The sequence below is a fragment of the Artibeus jamaicensis genome, unplaced genomic scaffold (assembly GCF_021234435.1).
Source record: "Artibeus jamaicensis isolate MK-2021 breed Jamaican fruit bat unplaced genomic scaffold, CSHL_Jam_final contig_415, whole genome shotgun sequence".
NCBI classification, from domain to species: Eukaryota; Metazoa; Chordata; class Mammalia; order Chiroptera; family Phyllostomidae; genus Artibeus; species Artibeus jamaicensis.
Window position 1 is genome coordinate 18,535,106 of NW_026521823.1, and position 21,736 is coordinate 18,556,841.

Genomic DNA, 21,736 nt, shown 5'->3' on the forward strand with positions numbered 1-21,736 from the left:
GGGACGGGGCTAAGTTCCGGTGCCGGGACCTCTGCTCGCTGCCGCTTCCTTAGACCTCCTCGGGATACGGCAGTGGTTGTCCTGGTTACGGGTCCAAACGGTACCCGGCTTGAGATGTGTTGTTGAGGTGCTGCAAGCTGAGCTGCAGCCTGAAGACGCCTTCGGCTCCTTGGAATAGCGGCAGTGGCGGCCAATCCAGCCCGCGACGTGGAGTAATTGAAGCTATCGGCGTTGCTCTATCCCTTCCTTTCACGCTCGGGGCGAGGACTCCTCCGATGCTGCCAAGTTTGCGTTTTATTCCTCACCCGCAAGTGTGGCCAGTCTGTGTCCCAGATCCTTTGTAGTCCAGGTGATGTTCCCTGTCTTTGATTTCACCTATTCTTATTCTTTGCCCTTTAACAAGGGGGGAAGCCGATCCGGCTAAAGTTCTTACCATTTACCCTCAACATACATCGTGCCATTTAGAAAAACTGGTATCAGCAATACCGTAAATAATTCATTATACTGTGTAGTATTAAAACAGAGAAGTTGCAGAAATTCTTTTAAAGGGGTAAAAAGCTAGATTTAGGATTTCTGAGTTTTTCTCTTCTACCCTCTTGTTTTCATTCTGCAATCTGTAAGTTTATTAAAAAGTGCCACTGGTTCCCCTTTTAAAAAATCTTTAATGATGCCTCATTGCCTGCAGAATAAATTTTGAACACATTGCCTGCAGAATAAAGTTCGAACACATTTGATACTCAAGGCCCTTCACACCCTTGATTATTACGGTGTGTGTCTGTGTTTGGGGAGGGTGAGGGAGTCACTACTCTCATGCACAAAGACTTGGCCCCAGCCTGACAACCACTATCTTCCACTGTCGTTTTACACTTTAACCACCTCACTGTAATACCAGCATGCTCTTCCCTTTTTACTGTTGCTCCCCGTATCCAGCAAGATTCTAAGTTCTATCTCTGTATATACAATAAAAAGTGATTTCTCTAATGTTGAACACGGGTTCCTTTTGTTAGTGGCATTAGAGCTTTATCCTTTATCTAATCAATTTCTTTGTTTATGCCAAATAAGTTTCCTCCCTCTGAAAACTGGGTTTCGTATTCATCCAAGTGCTTTTGAGTTCATAATAGGATTTAATGAGTTTGACTTAATATATATTGTTTGCTCTGAGCAGTTATTTACTAATCTGCCCTAGATTTGGGGTCTTTAGATTGTCTAATAATTACTTAGGGAATCCTTAGTATCTCTTTAATATGCTTCCCACAGAGAATGTTTGCATTATTTAAATTAATGTTTTTTAACCTACAGAAAATTGAAATAGAATTGGAGAAGAAAACTGACCCATAATGTCTCAAAAAATCGCCAGGGCATCAAAAAAAATTAACGTCTCCAGCTCTCTGGAATCTGAAGATATTAGTTTAGAAACAACTGTTCCTACAGATGACATTTCCTCATCAGAAGAGCGAGATGGTAAAATCAAAATCACCAGGCAGCTAATTGAACGGAAAGAACTACTTCATAATATTCAGTTACTGAAAATAGAGCTATCCCAGAAAAATATGATGATCGACAATTTGAAAGTGGACTATCTTACAAAGGTAAGATCAGTGTAAATTTTGTTATGTAATTAGTTGATTTATTATTTTCAAGCTGCAGATAAATAGGAATTAGATATTTATATAATTTTAACTTGAGATCATTATATTTCCCTGCATAGCTTTTAAAAGCTGGTTTTAGATATGGGTATATGTGAATAATATTTCTGTGTATCAAAAGTATTGAAAGAAAGGGTGACTTAAAAAGTGGGCAAGGATGAATTGCTTCTGTAGGCTCAATTTTTTAAATCTAGCATGTATGCGGTCTATTTTTGTAGGTTTTTTCCCTAGCCAAGTTATCTGCTTCCTTGAGAACTAACCCTGATGTGATTAGTTTGGTAGGGAAGACTCAAGATCATAATTATTATTGAATCTTTATAGTTCTCTGTCTTGGAGATTTGCTTTCTTTGGTGTCTTTTTATTTGATATTTACTATATTTGTCTTTCAATTTGACAGTTACTGTGACATAGTACCAAGTATAATTCAAGTATCATACTTTTTAACAAGTGGTATTTACCAACTAAGAAGGGATATCCTGGTCTTTGTTTCTCTGTTTTGTGTGGTTATTTATAATTACACAGTATTGTATGTAAAACCTCGTAAAGTTGTCACTAGCTATAAGACATTTATAGTGATTTCAGAAAGACAGGAGACACTTCTTAACTGTACTTCTTCTGTCCTGAGAAAAATCTTTCCACCAGCTAACCCTCCACCTTTGCTCATTATCCCATCTCCTCCTATCCTCCCCTCCCGTTTGGTTGTTTCAGTTATACCTTCTCTCTTGCTAAGACAGTCTACAATTTTAGCCTTTGCCTATGTATACTAATGGACTTCAGAATTTTGCCCATTGCTTCTAGGAAAATAAAGCATCCTAAACCGCAAGTCTCGATGAAGTAAACAAATAGTTTAGGCAATTTTATTTCAATATTAATAGCTAACATTAATTGAGTGCTTATTCTGTACTAGTCACTTTTCATATGTTATGTTTGTGCCTTATAACTCTTTGAAATATAGGTGCTTTGGGCTGGGGGCTGTTATACATGAGCAATCATCTTAAATGAATCCATAGACTAAGTTGGAATAGTGCCTGATACTTAGTAAGCACAGATTAAATATTGGTTATTATTGCAGTTATCAACTAAAATAAGATCCTCATTTTTCACCACCCCCCTTTATGTTCTGTGTCCTATGTATATGTTCATAGGACTACTAACTCTGTTTGTTGCTTTGGGATTTGTTTCTTTTAATAGACTGTGATGTTCATGAGAACCAGGGACTTCTTTGTATTCACTGTATATTGCCACTTAGATCAGTTCCTGGCACATAAGTGCTCAGCTATTTCTTAAATGAGGGAATGAACCCCATTTTGCTCCTGATGAGACAGAGCACCAAATGGTTAACAGTATAATGAGGCCATTCAGATAGAAGTGATGGAGGCAGGCAGGATTCATATCAAGAAGTCTGAGTAAAGCCCATACTCCATCCGAGCGGATCTCCTAACACTTAGGTTCCCTACACAGTTACCTACCCACACTCAGTCACCTGGTGTTTTAGCAGTGTATCCAGTGGCTTCCTGTATCTCTTCCTTTACTCATAATGCTTTCACTCCTCACATGGACTTCTGTAATGCTGCTGCCTTATGTATCTTCACCTGTCGAGATCTCTATTTATGCTACTCATTGAAGAAGCCTGAGGTAAGTCTCCCATTCATTAATCCACCCACTCAGTCAAAAAATATTTTTTAAGTGTCATATCCAGACTTACGGGGTTTTGAAGGCCATTTGTAAAATTGTGTTCAGCTTGCATTGAGCTGGGTTATGAATGGCTTCTTTTAAAAAAAATCATAGCCTTTGTATTATAGAAATGAGAGGCTCTCTAGTGTATCAGGTCAGAGCTACAATTCTAGATACACACGATTTAGGTTTGAATTTCAGCCCTACTCATTACTCTGGGAAATTTTCTTAACTTTTTTTGTTCCTAATTTCCTGGGAAATAGGAATAATAATAGTATTTACTAAATAGAGTTGGTGGGGAGAATTAAATTAATCAATACACATAAGTTCTTAGATGCTTGCTGTCTAACAAAATAATGGTAGTGGCTACATTTATTCAGCACTATATTACTTTTATACCCATGGTGCTTACTTAGTTCAGTTATTTTATTGTGGTCTTTTACTTGGACTGCAAATGTAGAAGACAGTCATATTCCTGAGTTTATTACGCATACATCATTGATCCATGAAGGTCACTTTTTACTTTGTATATTTATTCCTTTTATTCCCATAGGTCATTTCCAGTCCTCCTCTTTATGCAGCTATTTTAAATTTAATTATTTTTTAAACATTTACTTTTGAAAATGGGTATTGTATTTTTCCTTTGCATAAATGGAAATTGCATGTTTTGTTTTAGATTTTGTCTCTCTCATAATCGTTTTCTGTTCAGCCCTGTGTTTAAATCAGTTATATTACTTCATGTGTATCTAGTCATCTGTTCCAACGTCCACATAATTCTGTCCACCAACTTATCCATCAACTCCCACAATGATAGGCCTGCAGGCTACCGCTGACTCCTTGCCACCACATGCAGTGTTGGCCCTCTGTAGACATTTCTCTTCTGTGTGAACATTTCTTAGACATATATAATCAGGAGTAAAGTTTCTGGCTGATAAGGTATATGTATATTTAGTTTAACTTAGTGTTCTGCCAAACTGCTCTCCAGACTAAACTGCCTTACTCTACATTCTCTTGGGGGAGGGGGTTGTTGTTGTTTTGTCTATTGTTATTCCAATTATTCTGAGAACCCTTGGAGGTAAGGTGTTTGCTCTCACATGTATGAAGAAATATCATATGGTAGAAGAATTAGTCTTGCTTTAATTCATTTAATCTAAGGCACTTTCATGGTAAATGGGTCATTGCATGTATCACTGAGTTTAAAAACTGCCAAGTTAAACTGTTACGTGTTTTAGATCATAAGATGCATTTCACTTTCAGAGATGTAAAATTTGAGAAAGTGTAAGTTTGAGATCGATGGAAGAGGCATTTTTAGCCACTTAATTTATTCTCTAAAGCTTACCAGCGCAGAGCCTTGGGAATACAAAGATGAAAATCTCACATTCTAGCATCCTTGAAACTAAATTTCCCTCACTAGACTATAGCTTCAGGAAAGCAACAGGAAAGGTAGATTCTGCTGAATATGAACCTGTTCTTCCTCTTCACATTATAAATGACCTGCTTTTAAGATACTGAGCTTCTTGTCATTGCTAGCATTCCACTTGTCCTGAATGGTCAAATATTATGAATGTTATAGGTGGAAAAAGATTGAACCTGCTGTCCAGTGTTTCAGGAATTAAATTCATCTGTTAAATTGGAAATTGGGAAAATGCTGGCTGCCTTATAACAGAGATGTGGAAACTATAGGTTAAGCAAAATAAAGATACTGTATCTCTGGTATAACAGGATCTGAAAATAAGTCCTTTGGATCTGGTATGGTTACTCCTTAATATCATTAGAAACCCAGGCTTCTTTAACCTTCTGCATAAAAACCTTCTGTTTTTATCATGTAGTTTTTACCTCAGAATGACAGATAGCTGATGTACCTCTTGTGTTATTTCTGTTCCAGGCAAAAAATAAGGAGAGAAATAACTGGATAATGGGGCAAATGCCAAATGAGTCCTTTAAAGAGCTTTCTCAGAAGTTCAAGCCAGTGACCACAATTGACTAGAACTATATAGCATAACCACCCCCCACCAAGAGGGGTATAAGCTGGAAAATTTAAGTTTTTAACTGGAACATTGTTGTCACTAATAAAAATCAGAGTAATATTAGAAAGAAGGGAAGGCATGATTTTGGGGAGATAAGTGATTTTCTTATTCATCAAGGCCTCTTTTAGTTAGGAAATACATATATGACTCTGTAACATCTTTCTACATTTGTATGGCACCAATACAATGTGTGTATTTATTACAATTAATGCCGATGTTACAGTTTATCATAATATAGTACTATGAATGTCTTGATCCTTGCTGATTTAGTTTCTTCATGTCTAAAAACAGGAACAGCTAAGTCCAAAGAAATTTAAGAGTACTGATTTCTGCTTCCCACTCAGTGCTTGCTAACCAAGAACTTAGAAGGGTACCTGATTAGGCCAAACTTCTTGATAGTAGAAAATTGTTAGCTTTGTACTTAAACCCTTCCATTGCTGTCTAAATCCCTTTCCTTACCACACTCCTTTAATCCCTTCCTTTTCACTCTCTTGCCCATCAGTTTTTAAAATGCCAAAAACGTTTTAATTTTTGTTAGAGATCGGTGGGTTCCTTATGGCTTGGGAAATGAAAAGGTGCATCTCCCCAGCTTGATTGTCTTTGAGGTAAAAGACTTAATTTGGAAGGCAGTTGAGATTCCAGCCAAGAGGGAGGCATAGGTAGATAGGCTTTGCTTCCTCACACAACCAAAAGAAGGATAACAACCAATTTAAAAACAAAAAAAAACAACCAGAACTGCCAGAGAATCTAATTGTATGGAAGTCCAACAGCCAACGAGTTGGAGAAGAAACATTAATCCAGACTGGTAGGAGGGGTGGAGACGGGCAGATGGGTAATAGAGGATGCATGGCAAGGAGGCTACTGGCAGACCAGGTAGGTGAGGCGGCAGCTGGCAGACCAGACGGTCCTATATTCACATGTGGATAAACTAGGAGGAACAACCGAGGAGTGAGACAGACCACACAACCCAGGATTCCAGCACAGGGAAAAGAAAGCTTCAAAAGCCTCTATCTTGGAAACCTCTGGGGGTTTTGGCAATGAGAGAAACTCTCAATATCATAGAAGCGTCCATTAGAGGGGCCTGTGGGAACCTAGAACACACCTAAGGCCACCCACCCGGGAATCAGCACCAGGGCAGCACCTGAAAGAGCACAGTCCGCTTGTGGGAAGTAGAGGAAGTGACTGAAAGTGGGGCAAAAGCCCAACACACAGCATTGTTTCCTCTCTGACACCTCCCCCACATATAGCACCACAACTCAGTGAAGAACATTGCCCAACCCTGGTAGATACCTAAGGCTCTGCCCCTTACAGCATAACAGGTGCACCCAAATGAAAGCACAAATCAAAACTCCAGAAAAAGAACTAAGTGATGAGGAGATAGCCAACCTATCAAGAGGCAGAGTTCAAAACACTGGTAATCAAGATGCTCATAGAAATGGTTGAGTACAGCTGCAAAATAAAGGAAGAAGTGAAGGCTATACAAAGTGAAAAATATGTAGGGAACCAACAGTAAAGGGAAGGAAAGCAGGACTTAAATCAGTGATTTGGAACAAAAGGAAGAAATAAATATTCAACTGGAACAGAAGGAAGAAACAAGAATTCAGAAAAATGAGACACTTAGGAACCTCCAGGACAACATTAAACATTCCAATATCTGAATCATAGGAGTGCCAGAAGGAGAAGAGGAAGAGCAAGAAATTGAAAACTTATATGAAAAAATAATGAAAGAATTAATAAAATATGTTTTAAAAAATGGAAGAAAGAAGTCAGTTGAAACTGAAAAAGCTGTAACCTGGAAAAGAACTTTTTGTCCTTTGAGCAACAGTATTCTTGATTTGAAAAATAGTACTACTGAGGAATGTGATTTTATTTGTTGTTTTATTATACTTATTGAGACATGTTGCTAGGAATGTAGCAATAGATATGACAGTCCCATATTTATGAAGTTGACATTCAAGTGAGAGACATGATCAAAAAACAATTAAACAAGGCATCTTCAATGTCATGTGGCATAGCATCACTTAGCAATCGCTATTTTAGATAAGGAGTCAGCAGACTTTCTGTAAAGGGCCAGAAAATAAATGCTTTATCCTTTGCATGCCATATGTGGTCTAACACATATTTTTCTTTTTCTTTTTTTTTTAGACAACCATTTACAAATTTAAAACCCATTGGTAACTCATGGGCTGTACAGAAACAGGACATGGGCTGAATATGGGCCATCACCAGTGTTTATTTAACCCTTGCTTCGTTTTAGACTGTGTAGTCAGAGAAGCCATTGGCAGATATTAGGCAGTTGGAGTAACATATTCTGATTTTTTGTATTCAAAATAGCACTGAAGTAAGAAACTATGAGTAGATAAGATAGAAGGAAAAGAGTTATTAGGCCATTGTCTTATGTAAGACTCCTGCGTTCTTAGCTTCATCACCTGACTCCATTTACTGAGAAATTAAAGTCTGGGAGAAAACTGATCTGGAAGGTAAAATACAAGTTCTGTTTTGAGCATGTTGAACTTTAGATTCCCGTTAGACTCCTAAAAGGAATTGTTCGTTTGAAACCAAACACAGTGGGTTTAGCAACTTGTGGCAATGAAAACAAACCCGAGAGACAGGTGCTGGTGCCAGGAAAGAGGCTTTTTAGGTGCTGGCCCGAGAGAAGGGCAGGCTCCCATCTCAAAGACTATCTCGCCTTCCTGCCCAAGTCCACGGTTCTTATAGTGATAGGGAGGGGAGAGCTTTCTTTCTCTCTCCAGTTATTTTGCTAGCTTTGAGAGTACACAAAGCCTTATCTATTCATCTCTCTAGCTCTTGGCTCATGCAGTGAGAAACCTCCCCCTGTGCCATCCTGGGGTAGACTCCATGGTGCTCCCTGATAACTGTTGTAACAAATTGGAGTTTAGGAAAGAGTCCATGACTAGATGGGTGAGCATCTGTGTGTGTGTGAGCATATAGATGGACCTAAAATCGTGGGACTGGATAACATTACCTAGGGATTGAAGAGGGCTCCAAATCAGCAAAGGAACTTGAGAAACTTGAAAGTGTACATTGAGTTAGGAGGAAAACACAGAGTAGTACCATGGAAGTCAAAAGAAGATGGAGCAGTCAGCTTAGTCAAATCATGCTGTCAAGTAAGATAAATATGCAGAAATAGTCATTGGACTGGGCATTATGGAGGTGATTCATAACTTTGAGAATAATAGTTTTACTGGACTAATATGAGACAAAAACCATATGCTCTGATGGTAAGCAGAGAAACAATATAGCAAAGGAAGTGGTGTCATCAAGGGAGTGTTGTTTGTTCTTTGTTTTAGTGGGAGATAGAACATGATTGGTTAATGATAGGAGTGATTCAGTAGTGATGAAGGAGTTGATGACTCACAGTATTAAGGATTGGCAGTTAAACTGATTTATTTTAAAGCATGAACAAGAATTGCTTGAGTTGACAGGGAGAGAGTAAAGAATTTGGAATTTATTGTAAAGACAGGATCCTCTGAAGAATTAGTACTGGGGAAATAAACCCCAGTTGGTGTGGCTCAGTTGATTGGGCATCGCCCTCAAACCAAAAGGTTGCCGGTTGGATTCCTGGTCAGGGAACATGCCTAGGTTGCCAGTTCAGTTCCACGTTAGGGCATGTACAATGTTTCTGTCCCTCTCTTTCTCCCTCCTTCCCCCTCTCTGTAAAATCAACAATTTAAATTTTTTTAAAAACTGGGGAAATAAATATTTGATAGCATTTTGAAAATGCATTGTGTAAAATAGAGGAAGACAGGTTTGGAGGTTGACAAAACTGGACTCAGGGAAACCAGTGAGGAAACTTATAATCAACCCAAATGATTATTATAAGGGTCTGACCAAAGACTTGCCAGTGGGTATTTATGAGGATGGTACAGTTTTGACAGCTACTTATGAAGTAAACAAGAAAAGGTGTTTGATCAGACTAAGCAGTGAGGGAAAACTTGCCATATGAAACGTGGCTTTTCTTTTGCTTTGGAGACCAAGGAAATGCAAGGAATATAAGACTAGGCAAGGTTGATGACTAGTTTCATTCTGGATATTTAAAGTAGTCAATTGACAATGCGTAGTAGTCAGATACATGGATATAAAATACAAGCGAAGGGTCTGGCCTGGAAATAATTACCTGGGTGAGACACCAACATAAAGTCCTGGTTGTCAATAGGCTTCTTAATAAGCGTGGGTTAAAGGGAAAAAATACTCTTAATGACAGCCTAGCTGAAAAAAATTATGAGACAGCAGTTTCAAACCACAGTTTAAGAATCATTTGTGTGAACAGATTGTAGTTTGTGGACACAACCACTGCACAAAAAAAGGCCTCTTCATTTAGCCCGTGGTGGTTTGGTCAGAGTATCATCCTGTAAACCAAAAGGTTACGGGCTCAGTTCCCGGCCCACGCACACAACTGAGTCGTCCCGATTGGGGCATGTATGGGAGGCAACTGGTCGATGGTTCTCTCTCTCCCCCGCCCCTTTCTTCCTCTCCTCTCTCTCAAAATCAATAAACGTATCTATCCTCAAGTAAGGATTTTAAGAAAAAAAACCCTCTATCCATTTAAAACCCTATTTCTTTTAAGTGCTTTTTAATAATAAATTGTAAAATTGACCAGATAATTTACCTTTTCTTGTTTCTTAAGATTGAAGAATTGGAGGAGAAACTTAATGATGCACTTCACCAGAAGCAGCTACTAACATTGAGATTAGACAACCAATTGACTTTTCAGCAGAAGGATGCCAGGTAAGTTTTTAGAAAGCATCAATACCTATTTAGCACTTAAAAGTAGTGGCATTACCTGTTAATGCATGTGGTTATAAGCTAAAATGGTAACAGTTTTTACATCCAGACCGACAAAAAAGTAGGTTACTCGATACATTCCACAAAATTCAAAAAGTCAAAATTCAACATTCAACAAACACTGCCTATGAAAGTGAACCATAAATGACAATAGGAGCTCTCTAAACTGACCACTACTTAATCTGCTGTTTCGATTAACCTTTTTTTCAATTGCTCTGCTGAACATACTGATCGGTTTCCATGGCCCTTTGAGCTCTGCTGACATGAAGTGCCTTCAGTTTGCCTCACACTTTCTCCAGCTCGGTCGTGTGCTTGTTGAAAGTCTCTTGTGTTTACTCACAAATATTCCTATGTGACTTGTGCTTGTTACACTTATATAACTTTTTAAAAATTATGTAAACAAACAGCAATACAAAAAAGATGTTTCATTTATGGGAAAGGGGCATAAAAATTCAACAAATCCATAAAAAGTATTCTCTAACGTTTCTTCCCAAGTGTCTTTCAAAGCCTCCTGCCACTAAAGAAATTGAATTTGCGAATTATGAAGAATGATTTATACACATACACAGAAAACGTATGTCTATGTTTTTTAAAAATCTGGAGTCTATGTAAAAGATTAATAGATGAGTGTTTATTTCTATATTTTACTTAGAGGTAAATGTGTAAAGTAGGTATCTTTTCACTTGATAACATTTCACTATTTAACCACCATTTTAAACAATTATCTGACCAAATTATTAGTCACTATTATTTTAGATTAGTGACTCTCAGGCTTTAGCATGCAACAGAACCACCTGGAAGTCTTGTTAGAAAAGATAGTTTGGTCCCACCCTCTAGTTCTGATCTGGGCTGGCGTCCTGCAAAATTTCATTTCTGCCAAGTTCCTAGGTGAAGCTGATGCTACTGCTGGTTCAGGGGAACACTATGAAAATCACTGTATTCAGTATTAGGTCTTCTTTTCTAATTCTTTAGACATTTATCAGATTGATGCTGAGAGGAAAGTTAGGAGGCTGTTGCAATAATCTTCTTGCTCACTGATTGGAGTAAAATGTATATGGACTCTGAATATATTGAAGGTAAAGTTGATAGGATGTTCTAATGGTTTAGATGTGGGGTTTAAAAGAAAAAGAAGAGCCGAGGATTGTGTCAACATCTTTGACCTGAATAAATGAAAGGATAGAGTTGCTTTCAACTAGAAAAAACCATAGAGGGATAGGTTTGCAAGTGAAGAGCAGGAGTTCATTTTGGACATGTTAAGTTAGAGTTGTCTGATTAGAAATCCATGTGGCGTTGTATGAAAGTCTCGTTTATAGACAGTATTTAAGTCACAAGACTAGATTAATTCCCCGAGGAAGTGACTCTGCATTCAAAGGAGAGGACTGGGTACTTTAGCATTAACATAAACCAGAGACAAGAAGACTGAGAAAGCACCATCAGTAAAATACGAGAAAATGAAGAGATTGTGGTGTCTTGGGAGGCAGGCAGAGAAAGTGTATAAGGAGAGAGAGATCAATTGTGTCAGGTGTTATCATTAGGTTAAGGATAAAAAATTAAAAATTGATAATTCGCCATCTAGATGTCATTGGTGATCTCAGAATTGCATGGGGGTAGCTGGTGACTGGAAACAAGACTGGCATGGAAGAGCATTGGAGACAACTCTTGCTGAGCAGCTGCAAGTCTGCCACTAGGGGCTGCCAGTCTCAGCTGATAACTCAGCCTCTCCCAGGAACCTCCAGGCCCAGCACAAGCAGAATCTGTAGATTACTCTGTAGCTCAAATGGCCCCATGCAGAGCAAAGGCAGTGGCTGCCATTGGCCTGGCCCAGACCTTTCCCAAAAAGCCCTGGAACCAGCACACCAGAGCACCCCCAAACCACCTCCACAAACAACACACCCAAGGGGCAGACTGAACAGGCACCAGAGCCCCACCAAAGCAAATCCTGCTCCGTCGGGTCAGCCCCTGTACAACAGTTCCTCTGCTCTAGCCACAGCCAGTCTCACAGCCAGTCTGCCTGAGTGTCAATCCCCCCCCATCAGCATGCCAACAATGATCAAGATTCAACTACAGTAGGAGGGCATATACAACCCACACAAGAGACATAGGTTGAGCACCTGGCTTAGGTGACCAGGGAGACTATACAACTTGCCTGTATAAAGCCACTCTTAATCAAGACCAGGGGATGTAGCAGCTCTACTTAATAGATTAAAAAAAAAAAAGCTGAAATGAGACAAAGAAACATGTCCCAAAAGAAAGAACAGACAGAATTCCAGAAAAAAAAGCAAAATGGAGACAAGCAATCTACCAAACACAGAGTTCAAAACACTGGTCATGAGGATACTCATTGAACTCCAAACTTTAACAAAGAGATAAGAAAAACCAAAATGGAGATAGAAAATTTTAAAAGTAATCAGGGAGAAATGAAGACTACAGTAGAGAGAATAAACTGTAGACTAGATGAAGCAAAGGATCAAATCAGCAATTTGTAAGATAAGGTAGAGAAAAGACCCAATTGGAACAACAAAAAGAAAAAAAAGGATTTTTAAGAAATGAGGATAGCTTAAGTGGCCTCTGGGACACCATCAAGTTTGCCAACATTTGCATCATAGGGCTATCACAAAGAAAAAAGAGTGCAAGGAATTGAAAACCTAGTTGAAGAAATGATGACTGAAAAGTTCCCTAACCTGTCAAAGGAAATAGACATACAAGTCCAGGAAGTACAGCGAGTTCCAAACAAGATGAACCCAAAGAGTCCCACACCAAGACACATCATAATTAAAATGCTAAGGTTAAGCACAAAGAATCTTAAAAGCAGGAAGAGGAAAACAGTCACCTATGAGGAAGCTCCCATAAGACTATCAGCTGATTGATCAACAGAAACTTTGCAGGGCAAAAGGGATTGGCACAAAATATTCAAAGTGATAAGAATGACCTACAACCAAGATTACTCTACCCAAAAAGGTGATCATTTAAAAAATTTTATTGATTTTTTTTTTTTTTAGAAAAAGAGAGAAACACTAATTTGTTATCCCACTTATATATGCATTCATTTGTTATTTCTTACATGCACCCGGGCCACAGATCAAACCCACAATCTTGGTGAATCAGGATGACACTCCAACAGAGCTACCAGGCTAGGGCCTTTTTTTTAAATTAATATTTTTTAAGAGAAACAGAGGAACGTTGATTTGTTGTTCCACTTATTTATGCATTCATTGGCTAGGCTATCATTTACAATCAAAGGACAGATAAAGAGCTTTTAAGGACAGAAGACATCTTAAAGGAGTTTATCACCACTAAACCATTATAAGAAATGTTGAAGGAACTTCTTTAAGAACAAGAAAAGAGAAAAAATGTGAATAACAGCACTGTCTGGTGTGGCTCAGTGGATTGAGTGCTAGCGTGTGAACCAAAGGACCACTGGTTTGATTCCCAGTCAGGGCACGTGCCTGGATTACAGGCCAGGTCCCCAGTGAGGGGCACACAAGAGGCAACCACACATTGATGTTTCTCCCCCTCATGGCAATAAATACATACCTAAAGACAATTACTTTAAAGGCAGATAGATTAAATGTTCCAATCAAAAAACATAGAGTAGCTGAATGGATGAGAAAACAATACCCTTACTATCTACAAGAGACCCACTCACAGATTGAAAGTAAAGGAATAAAAAAAGATATTTCATGAAAATGGAAACAAAAAAAGCTGGGGTATTAGACAAAAGAGACCTTTTAAAAAGGCTGTAACAAGAGACAGAAGGACTCAGCAATTCCAGTTCTGGATATTTATTCGAAGAAATTCAAAACACTAATTCGAAAAGACATTATCATTTCTATATTCACTGCAGCAACATTTACAGTAGGCAAGATATGGAAGCAATCTAAGTGTCCATCAAGACAAATGGATAAAGAAGACATGGTGCAGATATGCAGTGGAGTATTACTCAGCCATAAAAAGGAATGAAATGTTGCCATGTGCAACAACATGAATGTATGTACCTAGAGAGTATTGTGTATGCTAAGTGGATTAAGTCAAAGACAAAAATAATATGAGTTCACCTATATGTAGAATCTAAAAATAAAAAAAACAAGCTCATAGATACAGAAAGCATTTTGATGGTTGCCAGATGAAAAGGGGGAAGGGATTAAGATGTGCAAATTTCTGGTTATAAACACAGTCATGTGGATATAAAGTAAAGCATAGAGAATATAGTCAATAGTATGAGTATGTATGGTATCAGATAAATACTAAAATTATCAGGATGATCTACTTTGTAGTTACACAAATATCTACTCACTATGTTATGCACCTAAAACTAATGTAGTGTATATCAATTGCAATTGAAAAATTAAAAAAATATTAAAAAATACAATGGAAAATAATAACCAAAGGGCAGTTGTTATGTGCAAGTTATGTCTTATATTTAAAACTGAAAGTGGTACAAAATGTAGTTTTGAATTTTTCCAAAATTTGAACTTAATAAAATAATCTGTGATTTTGGTATGTCAGAAAAAGAAAAAGAAGAGCTTTGGAGGCAGTGAGCATGGACAGCTGTTGAGGAGTTTTATTCCATGGGGTGGGGGGCAAGCAAAGGAGGCATTGAAATGCGTCAAAAGTTTGTTCATTTGTTTTAAGATAGGAGAAATAACAGCGTGTGTGATGTTGATGGGAGTCATACAGTAGGGAGGGGAAACATCAGATGGTCCTTCCTGCTCAGAATCTTTGGGTAGGCAACTGAAAGTAGCAGTGTCTACTCTCCGTGGTTTTGAGAAGGATGATTATGTGCATATACTGTTTCCATTACCTCATATGGTTCAGTGCTGCCACCTTAAAGACGTATACATACCTTTTAGTACCTGGACCAAGAGAATGAAAATTACTTCAATGGGTAGTATCCCAAGCAGGTGTCTAAGATTTAAACTCTTATAAACAGAAGAAATGTGTAATTCTATCATTTTTTTTCTGTCACCATTTATCCCCCCATATCCTCTTCTGCCTCCAACCACCCCCCTTTCCCTATAATTTTAATTTTTGAAATTATTCTTGAAGCATAATAATACCCTATCTAATAACTTATATGGCTACACAGTTATGATTATAGAATTGTCATTTCATGTTTAATTGGTTAAATAAATAAGAGTTTTGCTAGAGCCAAATACGCTATTTGAGCTTCTCATTTTCTAATTTTAAGTTACTATAAAAAGGTGACTGAGAAAATTAATCTTGAGAAGTTTTTAAGCTTTCCACAATTTCTTTCCACAGAAAATATCAAGAACTAATGAAACAAGAAATGGAAACTATTTTATTGAGACAGAAACAACTGGAAGAGACAAACCGCCAGCTAAGAGAGAAAGCTGGAGATATTCGTCGGAACCTGCATGACTTTGAGTTAACGGAAGAGCAGTATATGAAACTGAAAGGTTTTTCTGAAGATCAGCTTTCTATTCCTGAATATGTATCTGTAAGTGTCTTGTGTCGTTAAAAAAAAAACAAACTACATGCATTTTCAGACTAAGGTTTGCTGTTCATGTTGTATCCGTCACTTCTGAAGTACCCAATTATTTTATAACCCTGACCTGAGAATGGGGAATGATGTTCAGACCACCCAATTTTAAATGGTCTTAACCACTGACCTCCAAAAGCAAGCAGGCAATAAAGAGAGCTCTGACATTACTGGCTGCATAGTCTATAGACATGAATTATTCTCTCATAAACTGGTAGTTTGTAACGTTCTGAGAGTGAGAAATTATAGACATGAAACACTGATTAGGGGTTGCTGGCGGTCAGGGATAGTAAAGGAGGGGGAGGTGGTGTGGTTGCAGAGGTGTCCAGTGAGGGAGATTTTTGTGGATCTAGTTCAGGATCCTGAATGCGGTGTTTACACAAATCTACACGGAGGATTGATCTGTGGCAGTAGTTGCAAATGTTTTGGTGTCAGAATCCCTTTACACTCTAAAAGTGACTGAGGACCCTGAAGGGCTTATGTACATATGGGCTATCTCTATTCATATTTACCATATTCGAAATTAAAGTGGAATAAAACATGAGACTTACATAAGCACAGGTTCCATTAGACTTAAGGACGTTGATATCTTCACACATCATGTAGCCACTGGTAGACGCCCTTGAACAGGCGTAAAAGAATGAGAGCAAAACAGGCAAAAATGTTAGTATTACTAGGAAAATAGTTCTGACCTTATGAATTCCCTGGAAGGGTCTCAGAGTGTGGGGTGGGGGTCACGGGCTCCCATACTTCACAGGACTGCTGGTTTGTGATATTTGGATGTCATTTCACCTTAAGAGGCTTGAATTTTTTCATTTATAATAGGGTTAATTATAGTAATAGTGCCTTTCTGTTGATGTAATTGTGAAGATTAATAGTGATTATGGATGTAACATGGTTTGCTTAGTCCTTAGCACATAGTAAACAATAAAATATTACCTATCATTTTGTTGGAATAGTGGTGGCTCCTGTCAGTTCTCATTTGGACAAGGCTTCCAGATTAGTGATTTCTGACAAAATGTATTACCTTTTTGTCCAGCTTTTTATTTAAACAGCTTAAATATAATATTTCTGCCCAGCTTGTACTGTCCAAAACAAATATCTTAAGTGCTGTCCTTGAGGCTTTATCTATAATAGATATCAGGTACCCCAATAGTGCCAGTTATTCATGTCTTTGCTCTCTGGTTTGTTAGTGTTCCTTGTCCTATCTTTTGTTTTCACAGGCAGTATTATCCTAACTAGTTATTGTGTTGAGGACTAATCTTAGGACTTGCTTTTTAATGAATATGGAGCTTTTGCAATACAGTAATATATTAAGGCATTTCAGAAAGTCCCAATTGCCCTTTCCTAATTTACTCATGGCCTCTTTATTTTATAGGAACTTGTCGGGTGGAGCACTTTACTAGTTTAGAGCAGGCAATTCCCCAAAGAGAATTGTGAGTGAGCTGAATGGAAGTAGTGATGTGAAGGATACCTCCTGACTCATCCTGATTGTCCATTACACGGCAGTGGTAGCAGTTAAGTAGAGCTTCACCAAGAGCCCAGGAGGTGGGCTTCTCCCGTATTTAGGCATTGGAGACAGAGCGATACACAAAGCAAACAGACGTTCCTGCCCTCATGGAGCTTGCATCTTAGTGGAGCAACACAGACAGTAAATTAAAAGTAAAGTGTGTTGAGTGTTTGTCATACATGCTATAGAGAAAAGAGCAAGGGTGGAGATTAGGAACTTGGTGGGCGTAGTATTTTAAATCAGATTGGGGGATTGGGGAGAGCCTTACTGATAGGGTGACATTTGATCAGAGGCCTGTAGGGAATGAGAGCATACTTTTCTATTAGAGGAAACAGCAAAAGGAAAAGTCAGGAACACTTGATGTGTTCAGGAGATAACAAGTTTATGGTGCGCAGCGAGATGTAATAGGAGATGAGGACTAAGGAGCAAATGGAATATTGATAGAAGGAAGAGGGGAAAGAGAGACCGTGTTGGGGGTGGAGAGTTACAGATAATCTAGGCCTTGAGGGAACTGAATTGAACGTTAAGACTTCAAGTCTGAAGTCACAAGTATTAGTGGTCGGACAATTAACGACTATCTGGTTTTTGTTTTATACAAATAAAACAAAACTCCGTTGTACAGGCATATGATCTGAAACTACCGAAGATTTTTCTTTTATGACCTTAATATTTTACTTTTATAGCCAATTATTGAGAGTACATAAATTAGCAAATTTTAATTGCCATTTGGGTTTAAAGCCTGCTTGTTAATTTAATTTTTTTAAAGATACGTTTCTATGAATTAATGGATCCACTCAAAAAGGAAATCTCTGAACTGCAAGTGAAAAAGAATAACCTGTTGGAAGAATTAACTGAAAACAAAGGCCAGCTGAAACAACTGACAGAGGTTTGTATGATTTTGATCTCTGGTGATGACAAGAGGTGCCAAGTTTTTCTATAAGGAATTTCTCAAGATTCGTGACAAGAATATAAAAAGTCAGTGATAGAGAAATAGGACCAGGATGCTACTGTTGCGATTCTTCATAAATGGTGGGGAGGGGGCTGAATTGGAAAAAGTCATCTTAAAAATTGGCAAGATAAGTCCATGACACTGACCGTGGACTTATCAATCCATGGCTAATCATTTTGTTGCAAACTCATTTTATTCTCAGTTCTTCACTACCGATTAGCCTTGTTTGTGATGTATAAGGCATATAAGCTGCTATCTACTTGCTGGTCACTTTGCCTCTCCATCAAAAACAGGTAACTCTCCTTATACTCGTTCAGAGCATGTGCACTGATCCCAGCATTGGCCCCAGTGATGTGCACGGTGCCGTGCTTGGTGCTGGCAGCAGTGAGCACAGCAGGGACATTTGAACTGTAGCCCTTCCAGAGTTCAAATTCTAGTGGCTGAGAGTTAGAACCTTAGATGATAGCTTGACACTCTCATTATCTGTGTGACCTTGAACAAGTCATTTAATGTTCCCTGTTCAGTCAAGTGGAACAAAATAATACCGTTTGTCCATTCATTTCATTGGATCGCCATTGTTTTCGCTTCAAAGTAAAAACAGATTTTTAGCAAAGTTGTAGTTAAAATTTATTTTCTGTCCTATTTCAAGGATAGCTGTTACCAAAGATCTGTTACTCAGAAGTAAATAATTTAATTTATACTTTGATGCTCTGATATGCTGCACTATTAATGCTGGACAGAACCGATTTATGTCTTTAGTCTAGAGCCAATACTGTAGGCAGAATAAAGACTGGGCTTCCTTCCGCTCATAGGAGTGATGAGTCCTCGGGAGGATGCGGAGGTAGATGTGCCTGTGTGGGCACTACTGTACAGTCACTGTATTGTTGGATTTTTTCCTTCTGCTAACCTGTCACATTGTGCGATAATCTGTTACGTGCAATTAAAAGATACATTTTAATTTTTTTTTAATTTGCATGTATAGTCAAAATAATAAAGAACAAAGAAGACCTCGGTTTGGCTACTAATTTTACCACCTTAGGCAAATCATTTAATCTCTATTGTCTTGGTAAAATATGTAGAATGGTGGTGGTGGTCCCAGGACAGCATTTATTGGGGCAGTTAGACAAATTTTGAGACTTAGTTCTGCAATACCTTGTGGTACCTCAGCATCCCTCAAGGACTTCCTGTTTTTCAGAAGTCTGGAGGAGTTTTCTACCCTTGTTTATATCAAATCATCTCTTTTATTTATTTTTAGAGAGAGGAGAGGGAAGGGAGAAAGAAACATCGATATGCTAGAGAAATGGATCAGTTGCCTCTCACACGGCCCCCAACTGAGGATCTGGTCCACAACCCAGGCCTGTGTCCTGAGAATCAAATTGGTGGCCCTTTTGTTTGCAGGACGACGCCCAGCCCACTGAGCCATACCAGTCAGGGCTCAAATCACTTCTTTTTTAATCACTTTAGCATTCGGGAATTCTGACAGTGGTTTCTCTTGAACAAAGAATTTCTTGGGCAAAACTGAAGGAAAAAAAGGCTTATAACTCTAGACTTTTTCTTGTCATTAGCATGTGATATACAGGTCGGGCAGAAGTGACACCTGCTTGAGTGTGGTTGGTAGGGTAATAATGTGGGTGTCATAATTTATAGCTCTAATTTGAACATTTCACCTAAAATGTCACATGGTTGCTTGAGTGTGATATTGTTATGCTGTAGAATTACATGCTTATGACTTTGTAATAAAAGATTTTGAAATAAAAAAGAGGCATTATTTGTGCCAGACCCTGTATTTTCACTCTGTGGTAAAGCAAGTCTGTCTGCTCTCAAGGGTCGTTAATGGCATTGTATCCCAGATTTTAGAATAGTTTGTTTCAACTTTGCAAACACTTTTAGTATTTTGTTGAGAGGAAAGAAAATATATTAACACATCGTGTTCCTGAGTGTTTTTAATGTACAGGTAACTCAAACTTAGAAACAGTGTTGTTTGTGAACCTGTATTATTCAGGGTTCCCCAGAGAAACAGCCAACAGGAGATAAATCTATATGAGAGGTTGATTGGCTGATTGACTGACTTTATGGAATTGGTTCACATGATTATAGAAGCTTGGAGAGTCCGTAATCTGATGGATAGGCTGGCAGGCTGGCTATTCAAGGAAACGATGCAGTGTGAATCCAAAAACAGTCTGCTGACAGAATTCCTTTTTGCTCAGGGGAAGGCAGTCTTGATTCTAGTAAGGCTTTTAAATGATTGGATGAGGGCCCCTATATCATGGAAGGTAATCACTGTACTAGGAATCTACTGATTTAAATGTTAATTTAATATAAAAATGCCTCCCACAGAAACATCTAAAATAATGTTTAGCCAAATATTTTGGTGCAGTGGCCTCAGCAGTTAACACATAAAATTAACCATCACAGATTCCTTTTTTGTGCAGGTCTGTTACTTAAAGATTTATCAGCTCTTAGTTCAAAATATAATTGAGTGTCTTAAACCTTTTTCTGAATATAACAGTAATATAAACAGGGAATTGAGTCACAGTCCAAAAAACAAGCATTATCTTATCTACTTAATAAAAGGTCTTAGGGACTCTGAGTATGTGATTTAGACACAATACATTTACTTTATGTTAAAGCTGTCATTGCCAGCTGAGATGGAGACATAGGTAGATATATTTTTCCTCCTCACACAACCAAAAGAAAGACAACAACAAACTTAAAAACAAAAAACAACCAGAACTGCCAGAAAATCTAACCATATGGAAGTCCAGCAACCAAGGAGCTAAAGAGGAAACATTCATTCAGACTGGTAGGAAGGGTGGAGATGGGCAGTCAGGATGGGGAGGATGCAAGCCAGCGGCTGGAGGACCAGGTAGATGAGGTGGTATCTGGCAGTCCCACATTTGCGTGTAGATAAACCGGGAGGAACAACTGGGGAGTGAGACAGACTATAAAACCCAGGGTTCCAGTGTGGGAAAAGAAAGCCTCAAAATCTCTGGCTATAAAACCTTTGGGGGTTGCAGTAGCGGGAGAAACTCCCAGCCTCACAGGAGAGTTGGTTGGAGAGACCCACCGACCCAGGAATCAGCACCAGAAGGGCCCAATTTGCTTGTGGGTAGCAGGGGAAGTGAAAGCCAGCAGAGAGCTAAGCAAGAGATGCTATTTCCTCTTGGACCCCCCCTCCCCCACATACAGCCCCACAACACAGTAACCTGGGTTGTTCTACCCTGGCAAATACCTAAGGCTCTGCCCACTACAACATAACAGGTGCACCGAGACAAAGAAATATGGCTCAAATGAAAGAACAGATCAAAGCTCCAAAAACAGAACTAAGCAATGAAAAGATAGCTAGCCTATCAGATGCACACTTCAAAACACTGGTAATCAGGATGCTCACAGAAATGGTTGAGTATGGTTGCAAAATAAAGGAAAAAGTGAAAGCTATGCAAAGGGAAATGTACAGGGAGCCAACAGTGACAGGAAGGAAACCGGGACTCAAGTCAATGATTCGGATCAGAAGGAAGATACAAATTTTCAACCAGAACAGAATGAAGAAACAAGAATCCAGAAAAAGGAGAAGCTTAGGAATTTCCAGGACAACTTTGAATGTTCCAACATCCAAATCATAGG

General features: G+C 38.5%; 1 protein-coding gene across 2 annotated transcripts in view; it reads left to right on the forward strand.

Annotated features, from left to right (window-relative positions):
• Positions 1–12: 12 nt before the first annotated feature.
• The window catches only part of PIBF1 (progesterone immunomodulatory binding factor 1), a 178,698-nt gene continuing 156,974 nt past the window's right edge, over positions 13–21,736 (forward strand). Inside the window, exons 1-5 of one of the 2 annotated variants that reach the window (XM_037153253.2) lie at positions 13–349; positions 1,300–1,589; positions 9,996–10,096; positions 15,413–15,611; positions 17,930–18,049. In XM_037153253.2, the coding sequence (XP_037009148.2) occupies positions 1,338–1,589; positions 9,996–10,096; positions 15,413–15,611; positions 17,930–18,049 (672 nt within the window). In that variant the 5' untranslated portion in view covers positions 13–349; positions 1,300–1,337. Of the gene's footprint in view, positions 350–1,299; positions 1,590–9,995; positions 10,097–10,663; positions 10,728–15,412; positions 15,612–17,929; positions 18,050–21,736 lie in introns of those variants that run through there. The other variant, XM_053665641.1, reaches the window with a different exon arrangement.